This window comes from Rana temporaria, chromosome 7 (assembly GCF_905171775.1).
Source record: "Rana temporaria chromosome 7, aRanTem1.1, whole genome shotgun sequence".
Taxonomy (NCBI): Eukaryota; Metazoa; Chordata; class Amphibia; order Anura; family Ranidae; genus Rana; species Rana temporaria.
The window spans coordinates 60,840,747-60,852,810 of NC_053495.1; the positions used below are offsets into that span (position 1 = coordinate 60,840,747).

At 45.8% G+C, this 12,064-nt stretch overlaps 1 protein-coding gene across 1 annotated transcript; it reads left to right on the forward strand.

Moving 5' to 3' along the window:
• Positions 1–11,857, forward strand: PHF5A (PHD finger protein 5A). The gene is made up of 4 exons (XM_040359462.1): positions 1–179; positions 4,681–4,704; positions 6,944–7,110; positions 11,665–11,857. The coding sequence occupies exons 1-4, from the start codon at positions 128–130 to the stop codon at positions 11,752–11,754; spliced, it is 333 nt and encodes a 110-aa protein (XP_040215396.1). The 5' UTR covers positions 1–127; the 3' UTR covers positions 11,755–11,857.
• Positions 11,858–12,064: the final 207 nt, after the last annotated feature.

A 12,064-nucleotide genomic window follows, 5' to 3' on the forward strand; every position in this document is an offset into this window, starting at 1 on the left:
AACGGTCTCCTGCGTACAAACAGGTCACTACGTACTCGGCAGCCAATCAGTATTCGATGTTACAGTGAGGCTTGGAACGCGCACGTTGGTGTTGCGGGCTGTGCGCCGTTGTAGACAGTGAAGGAAGATGGCGAAACATCATCCAGATTTGATTTTTTGCAGGAAACAGGCCGGAGTGGGTGAGTTTCTCGGGGACCGGGAGTGAGATGTGGGCGGCCTGGGATGAGTCCGCTGCTGGGGTGGCTATTAGGGTTCCTAGTTGTAGGCGGAGACGGTGCTTTGATATCCGTGTGGCGCCTGTAGTTTCCCATTCATAATCCATGTAGCTCACGTGTTCCTTGTGATAGATCAGAAGTGAATGCGCTGGCCGCCATCACATGTGTGGGCACGGTGGTGGGTACAGTTGATGGCTGTGTTTATGCACCTGGAAGGCGCAGTCAGCCTGTGTAAATGAATGGCAGGCCGATGGTTGCACATATCCTCACACCTATCCCTCTATGCGCATCCAGTGGTGGTCCGTAATACAAGGCGCATGGTCGCTGCCCCCTATCCATGGGTCGGGTGTTCTGTCGAAGTGCCCCCCCCACGTTGAATAGTGACCGGTACTAACCGCATGCGCTGTACGTCATAGCAAAACTTGCGCTGACACAACCATGGCGCATGGTTCAGCACACTGTAAAGCCGCCCCACAATAGCGAGGCACAATGTGAGAACTACGGTCTTCCCCCGCTGTTTGTATAGGTTTCAGTTATGTCCATGAAATGGCATCTCCCATTGAGTGTCCCAAGCGTGTCACGCTCCTACGGGGTAAAATGACCGTACCAGCCAAGCAGATTTTGGCTGAAAAAAGCGCCCAGAGGCGATTCAGTTCGCATGAGTAGCGCTATACAAGTCATTCATTCATTGAGAGAACTCCTACGATGTGCGCTTGCGCCCTGGTCACATCACTCCAGCTGATCGGCAACTCGGCTGGAGTGCGGCTCCGTCCTGCGCGAGCACTATTCGATGCAGGACACTTGTAGATTAGGGGGCCAGTGTTCTGTTGACAAGTACCCACGCATGCGCAGGATGGAGCCGCACTCCAGCTGAGTTGCCGATCAGTTGGAGTGATGTGACCAGGGCGCAAACGCACATCGTAGGAGGTATCTCTCAATGGGAGATACCATTTTTACAGACACAGCTGTTGGAAACCGTAGTTCTCACATTGTGCTTCTATTGCGTTCCAGTTTCCCCGCTGTTTGCATTTTTTTGGTTATTTTCTTTGAACGTGATTAGAGACAGAGGTTCTACTAGGCTTACAAAAAGGGTGGGTTTGGGGGGGGCAGAGGACTGTGCATTGGTCCCACACGGATGTAGTGCCAACATTGTGTGTGGAGATCCGTGCAGCCATCTACTGGTCATTGATCCAAACAGGCTGACCACACAGATTAGCTGTCCCTCTGAGGTGTGTAAGACCATTTCACACTGCCGACGCCCATAGCGTTGGAAGTAAAATGCCGCTATTTTACAGTTGGATTTGCGGCGCATTTCGGCTGCTAGTGGGGTGCTTTTAACCCCCACTAGCGGCCGAGAAAGGGTTAATATGCGCCGCTACAGAAGCATACTGCCGGCGGTACCGTTGCCCATAGATTTCAATGGGCAGGAGCGCGTTGGCAGCGGTGAGTTCACCACTGCTAATGCGTTCCAAAGAAGCTGCTGGCCGGATGTTTTCTGATGCCCGGCCAGCGCACCGCTCCAGTGTGAATAGAGCAGTAGTTTAAGGCAGGGCTCGACAAAACCCTGGATTACACTGCAGCAGTTGCGCGGACTAGCGTCGGGCTAGCCGATTAATTGAGGCCACGGCTTTTGCGGCCTGCTGGAGCGGGATACACGTTCCATCTTTGAACCAGCGCCCTCTGGTGGACAGTGCTGTGATGAGCGCGGCTTGCTCTCCCTGCCCACCTCCGAAATCATCTTCCCAGGTTGACAGCTGGGCTTGAGCGTTGCCAGGCGGGGGTGCGGGCCGCACCCGGGTGATGCACGCCAGAGGGGTGACACACGTGGATAGCGGCAGCTGCGACAGCACCCGCCGCCCTACACTGATCGCTCCACTGACACAGCAAGGGAGGCGCAGAAGTCGACCGAAGCCGCCAGCACCTCCGCGCTGTTCTGAGGTCTGTACTGTACACTCTCTATTAAGTAGATGGACATGTGCGGCGGGGGAGGAGTGCCTATGCCGATGGGGGTCTGCACCAAATTGGGTGTTCTGCGGTGGTCTGTACTAAGGGGGGGATTCTATACTGATGGGGGGGTGGGGTCTGTACTGAAGGGGGGAGACACAAATTTTTTCCGCAACAGGTAACATCAACCCTAGTGAAGCCACTGTCAGAGCCACCTCATCAGTGCCACCCCATCGCTGCAGCCTCGCCGGCATTGCTCATCAGTGAGTGCCACCTGTCAGTGCCCATCAGCACAACCTATCAGTGCTTATTAGCGCAGCCTCATCAATGTCGCTTAACAGTGAGTGCCACCTGTCAGGCGGCTCTGATGGGCACTGATAGGTGGCGCTGATGAGCACTAATTGGCTGCACTGATTAGATGGCACCGATAGGTACTGATAGGCGGCACTGATGGGCGATACTGATGAGGCTGCACTGATAAGCTGCACTGATGGGCGATGCTGATAAGCACTGATAGGCTGCACTGATCAGGCCGTGCTGATGGGCACTGATGAGGTGGCACTGACAATTGGCACTTATAGGCACTGACAGGTGGCACTTATGGGCACTGCTAGGCTGCACTAATCAAGCTGCGCTGATGGGCACTGATGAGGTGGAGCTGACAGGCAGCACTAATGGGCACTGACAGGTGACACTTATGAGGCTGCGCTTTTAAGCATTGATAGGCTGCACTGCTTAGGTGGCACTTATGGGCACTGATAGGCTGCATCCGCGCAGCCTCATCAGTATCACCTGTCGGTGCCCATTAGAGCAGCCTCATCAGTGCCACCTTATTTTTTTTTTAGTTACTTTTTGGTCTTTTTTTGCTTGGCACCAGGCCCAAGCAATTCTTATTGCCTGATGCACCGGACATGCAGTTCTGGGTGCTGGACAACTGATTTAAAAACTGGCTCCTAACTTTTTTAGCTGGCTCCTAGATCCTAAGCAAATTTGTCAAGCCCTGGTTTAAGGGCACTTTGCAGGCACTATTTTTAACGCTATAGAACCTGCAAACCGCCCTTAGTGTGAAAGGGGTCTAAAGTTGGCTTTCTGCACGGCTGTACTGGTCAGTAAGTGCCAGTTCACACCAAATGCAATCCAGTGCATGTTTTTTTTTTGTCTGCATCACTAACACGTGGAAAGAGGTTATATGGTTTTTAATGGTATAGTTCACACCAGTGCGTTCTATAAAAAAAAAGAAAACGGAAAACATGCTGACATTTTTCTTGCACTGGGCTGTACATGTTGACTGTACTGGAGCGATGTAAAAAGCATAAAAAATGCACCTAAACACTCTGGAACACATATGTCCTTACATAAAGTTAAAGTGGAGTTCCACCCAAAAATGGATCTTTCAGTTCCTCCACCTTCTGGTGTCACATTTGGCAACCTTCGGGGGGGGGGGGGGCACCCATTTAATACAGGTATTTGCTCCCACTTCTGGCAACCTACGCCATGTCCGGCCCCTCCTCCGTCCCCCCGCTGTCTTCTGGAAGACACACAGGTCCCAGAAGACTGCAGGGATCAGTGAGGATGCTTTCCACTGTAGTATATCTGTGAGGCAGCAGCATTGTCGCTGTAGAATAGGAAGCGTTTGAACTGCTGAACACTTCCCTTCTCCACATAGATGGCAGTAATAGGCAGCGGCTGTACACTATGTACATTCCAGCAGTACCTACATATTGGCATCAATGCCTGGAATGTATGCCTCCAGGACACAGAATTTTTTTATTTTTTTTTCCCTATGCTGTATGGACCAACGTGCCTGTGCATTAGACCTTCTAATAACACTAAAATTATACTTCTGGTACACCGCATGGTGAAGCTCTTTACAAGTGAGCTAAATGTTTTTTTTTTGTTTTGTTTTGTTCAAATGGAACCATAGTTTTTAGTGGAAGACAGCATAGTGCCGCGTTTTTTGCATTTAGCGCCAGTTCACACGACGTTTAATAGCAGTCTTGTGACTTCTATTAGTGTCTGGTAAAGATTTTAGGAGGAGTTTTCATACTGCACTGGCTGTCTTATCAGGATGCAGGACCTCTCGCCCTCTGTCTGGACAGTGCTGATTGGCCCTGTGCTGATTGGCCCTGTGCTGATTGCATGCGCACTCCCAGGAAAATATAAAAACCCGCTAGCAATACACACCCAACTGAGCATGTGCAGCCTGACTCCAGTAACGCTAATACAGACTTGTTTTGGGGGCAATGCAAGAAGGGGAGGATCTGTGCATACAGGATCAAACTGCCTTTTTACACAATGCGGAGGATTAACCCCCTAGGTTCCACAGTGAGTATAACAAGCATGCTTTACTGCATATACAGACTGATTTTACTGTTGTGGGTTTAGTAACACTTTAAAACAAAAATTATTAAATGTTTTCAGGGAAAAATGTACATGATTAGAGTTTGAAGAACTCCATTTTATGGGATGTTATATGCTGTATTGTCCTAGACTAACAGCTTTTTTTTCTTTGCTTTTACAGCTATCGGAAGATTGTGCGAGAAATGTAAGTACTGTAGTCTGTTATCTCTGACATATGCAAATTGTACGCTATACAAGACGGTCTTTCTGCCAAACTGGTCAGTTATTGTGTTTCCTCCACTCCAAAGAGACGCATTGGGATATTACAAAATAACTTTGCGGCTTTAGCTGTACATATATTATCCCAAAGACATCAACCTTTGCAATGTATGAGGCCCAGGCGTTACAAATACTGAGCTTCGTTACAAAATATCAACATATGATATATTTTATGAAGCCTCCACTGCTTCAATACCATGTCTAAATGCAATACATGGGAAACTGCGCAGTATTGTAAACGTTCATTAAAAGAACTCTACATAATGAGATTCAGTCTCAAAAACAACTGCCTTGTGTATTGCAAACTATATTTACTGTGCTGTTTGACAGACACAGTATAGTGTTTTGCAACAGGGGTCTCCTGCATTGCATTTGTGAGCCAGTGTATCTGTGTAATTGGTACAACACGTAGCCCTATACATGGCATGGGTTGTGCCTATTAACTATTTGTGGTGTTTTTTTTTATCCAGTACCACAGTATAAATCGTACAATATATCGGTGTTTGTCAAACTGTGTGCCCCGCCACATTTTGGCTCAGCCACTGTAACAGTAGGGTCAGGGGCACGGCTGTGGCGGCCGGCCGCTGTTGAATTCTGGGACTTGTAGTCTGAGGAAACTACAACTCCCGGAGTCTTGGGCTCAGGCTGGGTACTGGCAGCAACTTTACCCTGGAGACAGGGAGATGGCCGGCGAGGGAGACACAGATCAGTGTAGGGGGTGCAGACTGTGCAGTGTTAGTGGTGCCGCTGCCCACAGGTGTCGCCCCCTCTGGTGGCTGATACCCAGGAGTGTTTCGCCTCCCCACCCCCTTAGCAATGCCACTGTTAATGGGCACTAGTGAGGCTGCATTGCAAATCTTCAGGTGTGCCCAAAACATTTTTACATCTTTCTGGTGCACAGCAAGACAAAAAAAGTTTGGGAAACCCTGTTCTGTATGGATTTGATCGTCTGTTCCTGCAGAGGTTTAAAAGTAAAAGTCATTCATGTAATGTGCTTACACTGTTGCACTTATGCTGTGCATTGTTGCAGCTAGTTAGAGAAATGTCACCTCTTACCTGTTATACTGGGTTCTCTTAAAAAAAATAAAAATGCCTATCGGTGATCTGCTGTTCAGGTGTCGCACCCTGTGTCCCACGCCGCCAGCTTGACCTCCTCGGCCAGTTGATTCTTCTGGGTTCGCCCAGCCCCTGATGATGCAGTTTGGACCCAACACTTGCCACACTGACAGTTTTTTTCAACCTGCAACCCTGTGATCTAGGCCTGTGACCAAGTTTTTTTTTTTTTTTTTCCCCATTTTTCTTAAAGTGGAGGTTCACCCTAAAAACACATTTTTAACATTAGAGCCAGCATAGTAAGGGCATTTACTTTCGTCAGGTTATTATTTATTTTTTTTCCTCCGTATATACCTTTTATATTCTGATTTGGTCCAGGGCTTCCGCATTCTGATGACTCCGGGACTGGGTGTTCCTATCCTTCGGTTCGATGATTGACGGCTTGTGAAACAGGTGACCTGTCGCACAACGCGCGTCACCAGATTTCCGGAAATGGCCCAACTGCTAGTCGGCACTATACGGCGCCTGCGCCCGCTTGGTAGAGCTGACTGCGCAGGCGCCGTATAGTGCCGACTCGAAGCTCGGCTATTTCCCGACATCTGGTGACGCGCGTTGTGCGACAGATCACCTTTTTCACAAGCCGTCAATCATCGAACCGAAGGATAGGAATGCCCAGTCCCGCAGTCATCACAACCCGGAAGCCCTGGACAAAAACAGAATATAAAGGTATGTACGGAGGAAAAAAAAAAACGCCGAAAGTAAATGTCCTTAGTATGCTGGCTCTGCTAGATGTAATATTAAAATTTATTTTTTTGGGTGAACCCCCGATTTAAGAATCACGATTCAGCTTGGCTAAGAACATTGGATGCACCTTCAAAGCAAAACTGTATTTAATATAGCATAACAAATAGCAGAACAGCATACACATTTTTTTCTTTTATTATTTGCATTATTCTGCTACCTTTTGCCATGATTGGAAAAAATCTTAAACAGCCAATACGTTTCACTGTTATTTTTGCAAATATTTGTATGATAATGCTGTATGCTTCACCTGAACAATGATGTTTTCTAAATTTCAAAGTTGAATTTTTTCGTTATGTACATTTGTGTAGGTGATGGTAAATGCGTAATATGTGACTCCTATGTACGTCCCTGTACGCTAGTACGCATATGTGATGAGTGCAATTATGGATCGTACCAAGGCCGTTGTGTGATTTGTGGTGGCCCCGGCGTGTCAGATGCTTACTACTGCAAGGAGTGCACTATTCAAGAAAAAGATGTAAGTAATTCAGCAGAGAACAACGAGCTTTGGTTTATTGCATGCTTACTGTGCAGTTTAAAGGCTAACTTTATCATTCACTTCCCTATGTACCAATATACCATTAATGTAAATCTGTTGCAGAAAATAAAAAGCTGCCCCTATGTTCTGGAGCAGGCGTCGCCTCAACCTCCTGCTTTCTTCTGTAAAATAACTCCTCTGTGACCTGTCCTATGGGACAGCAGAACAGTTGGATCATAGAAGCACGGTGTCATTCAATTATATCAGCTGCTGTAGAACTTCCTCACTGTACTATGTACTGCGCACTTCTGTAGTTGTATCTACAATGCAGTCATTTTCAGTGGGCACCTTTCTCCCTCCATACACAGCCAGTGTCCTCCTTTTTCTGATAGATCATTTTTGTACCGCTCTTTATCTTTGCACAGACTGTTCACTTGGTAGAGTGTGCACATTGGGGCAGGAGAAGGAACAGAGCAATAATAACAACCTATGTAGGCAAGGGCCTGCCTAATTGGATTCGGAGTGATTGGATAGATGGGTTTGTCCTCCATAGTTTTGGTTAAATCTAAAGGAAAATATTGTACAATCTCTGTACAGATTCTATAGTGTGTGGCCACTTTTTAACCAGTTCCCGACCCCCGCATGTACATATACGTCCACAATATGGCACGTACAGGCACATGGGCGTACATGTACGTCCTCGCCTATTAGCGGGTGGGGGGTCCGATCGGGACCCCCCCCCCCCCCCCCCCCGCTACATGCGGAGGTCGGGTCCGCTCGGGGAGCGATCCGGGACCACGGCGCGGCTATTTGTTTATAGCCGCTCCGTCGCGATCGCTCCCCGGAGCTGAAGAACGGGGAGAGCCGTGTGTAAACACGGCTTCCCCATGCTTCACTGTGTCGGCGCATCGATCGCGTCATTCCCTTTATAGGGAAGACACGATCGATGACGTCATTCCTACAGCCACACCCCCCAACAGTTGTAAACACATACTAGGTGCACCCTAACTCCTACAGCGCCACCTGTGGTTAACTCCCAAACTGCAACTGTCATTTTCACAATAAAGAATGCAATTTAAATGCATTTTTTGCTGTGAAAATGACAATGGTCCCAAAAATGTGTCAAAATTGCCCGAAGTGTCCGCCATAATGTCGCAGTCACGAAAAAAATCGCTGATCGCCGCCATTAGTAGTAAAAAAAAAAAAATTAATAAAAATGCAATAAAACTATCCCCTATTTTGTAAACGCTATAAATTTTGCGCAAACCAATCGATAAACGCTTATTGCGATTTTTTTTTTTACTAAAAATAGGTAGAAGAATACGTATCGGCCTAAACTGAGGAAAAAAAATGTTTTTATATATGTTTTTGGGGGATATTTATTACAGCAAAAAGTAAAAAATATTGCATTTTTTTCAAAATTGTCGCTCTATTTTTGTTTACAGCGCAAAAAATAAAAACCGCAGAGGTGATCAAATAGCACCAAAAGAAAGCTCTATTTGTGGGGAAAAAAGGACGCCAATTTTGTTTGGGAGCCACGTCGCACGACCGCGCAATTGTCTGTTAAAGCGACACAGTCCCGAACTGTAAAAACCCCTTGGGTCTTTAGGCAGCAATATGGTCCGGGGCTTAAGTGGTTAAACACCTAGTTTGCATATTATGCTGCATTTAGGTGTTTCACATTACAATTTTTGCTGCGATGACCAGATTTAGGCCCCTTGCACACATGGTGTTTAGCAGATTTGGGAGGGTGAGGCGACGCCTGCTCCAGAACATAGGGGCAGCTTTTTATTTTCTGCAACAGATTTACATCAATGGCACCGAGACCTGTGCTGACGTTGTATGCAGATGCAGTGGCTGCACAGACAATTGCATGTAAAATTTTGATATGCGATGGTGGTGTTTTTGCATCTGCATTCACTTTTATAGGTTGCCTGCATGCAGCTCGAAGGTGGCCAAACTGCAAAGTGGATCAGTGGGCACGTCTTAAAGGGGTATTAAATATTAATATTAAATATTAGGATGGTTTACAGTGAGGCTTTCGCATTCTGGAACATGTGAAAAAACTGGTCTTGCCATTAATTGTCATCGACACCCCAAACGCGACAAAACGTGCAGTAAAAACCGAACAAACCACAACTTGCCAAAATGCTCCATAAGCTACTTTGCTGCCTTTGTCATGCATAGGGCAGGCCATTGCAATCAATTTGTCTGCCCTATGCCCGTCACAGGAAAGGCACTGGAAAGAAGTGTGCTTCCAGTATGCTAGGTGTGACTGGTTATTGGAAGTGGTGTGTTCACAGCATCCCTCACCTTGGCTGCATTACAAGAATGACCACTAAATGTCTCCACTCCCTTCCATGTATTTGCATAAAGCTGGCTCAATATTCTGCAATCTGTACAATTTTTTTTTTTTATCCTTTTTAGATTTACCAAAACTATGTAATGGGAGGACCCACCTGAACAATCCTTTGTATCAAATCAGACAGGTCCTTGCACTACATATTTGATGGAAGATCTAAAGAAGATTGTACAATCGGATTGTACAGCGTATTACCATCTTAAACCTAGGTTCAGATTAGTGCGATCTCAGACATGCGTGTGATTCGCATCTGCGGTGCGATCACATGCAATGTCTGTCTGAGCAATGGGAGTTCAGCCATACAGTTGTTTGGCTGAACTTGCATTAGATTCACAAAGAAAAGGGTTCAGGGACTTGTTTCCCCCCCCCCCTCACTGGAATCGGATCGCATGAGTGTTCTCACCTATGTGATCCGATTCCTGTACGAATCCACAGTTTGCACTGCGATCTGTGAAACATTCTAGGGGTGTCATTAACAATGTATTGACGCCCACATCAGTTCACAGAGGGCAGTGTGAACTGCCTGTGGGAGACATGTGATGCGGGAGCCGGCGCTGTAATCGGGCTTGTTCCCGCATCGCACTAGGCTTAAGGGGAAAGTAGGAAAAAGTTGCAAATATGAGGCGATGCAGAAAAGAGGGAGGTGTGGTCCATAGAGAAAAGCACTATATCCTGTAAGGCAGTGAATGATGGGATATGAAGGTTCCTGGATTGTCACAATGCTACAGGAAGTCAGGGAATGAAGTGCTTGCGTTTTTTTTTTTTTTTTTATATATATATATATATAACTCTGAAAAGGGGTGCAGACCCAAAGCTGCCATGGGCTCGGTAAGTGTGAGATTCGCACGTTAGGATGGCTTGGGCAGAAAAGACTTTGTAACTCTTGTATTTTCATAGAATACAAGTAATGTTTTCAACAGAGGAGGTGCAGTTCAACCTAACACTGAGATTAAAACCATCTCCCTACATAAGTTTTACATGTATATCTGCTTGATTTCCCTTTCTACACTCTTTGGAAAGTGCAGATTGTGTTAGAAATCGTTCTTCCTCCTCCAGCAGTGCTTGTGGAGGCTGGGCTTACACCGTTGCAACCACTTTAACTGGTTATTATTATTATACAGGGTTTATATAGCGCCAACAGTTTGTGCAGCGCTTTACAACATGGTGGCAAACAGTACAGTTACAATTCAATGCACAAGGGATCAGAGGGCCCTGCTCATTAGAGCTTACTAGAAGGGGGGGGGGGGGGAGTCAAGTGGAACAAAAGGTAACAGCTGTGGGGGATGATCAGATGGAGAAAATAAAGTTGTTGGGTATGGGTAGGTAGGCTTCTCTGAAGAGGAGGGTTTTCAGGGATTGTCTAAAAGCTAATAGAGTAATGGATAATCAGACAGATTGAGGGTAAGGAGTTCCATAGGATTGGAGATGCTCTGGAAAAGTACTGGGAGGTAAGGTAAGAATTGGGTTGTTGTTTTTTTTTTTTTTTTTTTTTTTTATTTAGACTAGGTTAGTAATGTAGTTGGGGGCAAAGTTGTGGATAGCTTTGTAAGTAGTTGTTAGTATTTTGAATTTAATTTGTTGGGTGAAGCCAGTGGAGGGATTGACAGAGAGGAGTAGTTGAGAGTGTAAGTGTAGCGTAGTGCCAGAGGGTGAACGTAGCATTTGTAAAGGGGAACAGGATCCAGGTGGCAGGTGGTAAGATTGTCATTGAATTTTATATAATTTATTTTTTATTTTTTTGTATAATGTGAAAGATGTTACACCGTGAGAATCGTGATCTTTATTCTAAGCAAAAAAAATTGTGATTCTCATTTTAGCCAGAATCGTGCAGCTCTTATGTATGTGTGTATTGTAATAGCGGCGATCAGCAAGTTATAGCGGGATGTAGTAAAACTACAGTGTGCGGTCGGCAAGTGGTTATAGTTCATCCATCTTGGACTCTGTCTAACTTTTTGCCTATACTGTGAAAATCGCTCTTCAATTCTGTGGTTATGATAGAGCATGCTTTGGACAGTTGTTGTAAAAGTGCTGAAAACACAAGATCGCCATCTTCCCCTCTGACACATTGCCGTTCTGCCTCTCTCGGACCCACTGATTGGCTCCCGCTGTGTCCAATCAAACTATTGTATCATTTGCCCTCTTTTGCTTTGTCACATTTTTGTAATGTATGTCTTTATTTTTTTCTCTTTCAGAGGGATGGTTGTCCTAAAATTGTGAATTTGGGCAGTTCCAAAACAGATCTTTTTTATGAAAGAAAGAAGTATGGATTTAAGAAGAGGTAGTCCAAAAGCTGAATCACTATCACCGTAGAGTTTTTAATTTTTTTGGGGAACTGGGCCTATATTGTGTTATGAATGGGATCAATAAAATTGTTTTTACAACAAATTTCTTTCTGGTGCACCTTTTACTTGCATGCAAAATGTTCAAATCCTTTATTTTTTTCTTTTCTTCTGGTTTTATTTTATTTTTTGCTAACTTACTCAAGGTAAGGAGAGAGGGGGGTGTTGTAGACACCCTTTAGAATTCTGTCAGCCACTGCACAACAAAAAAAAATCTGTTGCTGCTATAGTGCCAGGCTCTAAAGTAACATTG

Bases quoted from the DNA above. Each gene is read 5' to 3' on its own strand.
- PHF5A (XM_040359462.1), top strand. From the start codon at position 128: ATGGCGAAACATCATCCAGATTTGATTTTTTGCAGGAAACAGGCCGGA. The intron at 4,705-6,943 runs GTAAGTACTGTA...ACATTTGTGTAG, and splicing joins CGGAAGATTGTGCGAGAAAT to GTGATGGTAAATGCGTAATA. The intron at 7,111-11,664 runs GTAAGTAATTCA...TTTCTCTTTCAG, and splicing joins GCACTATTCAAGAAAAAGAT to AGGGATGGTTGTCCTAAAAT.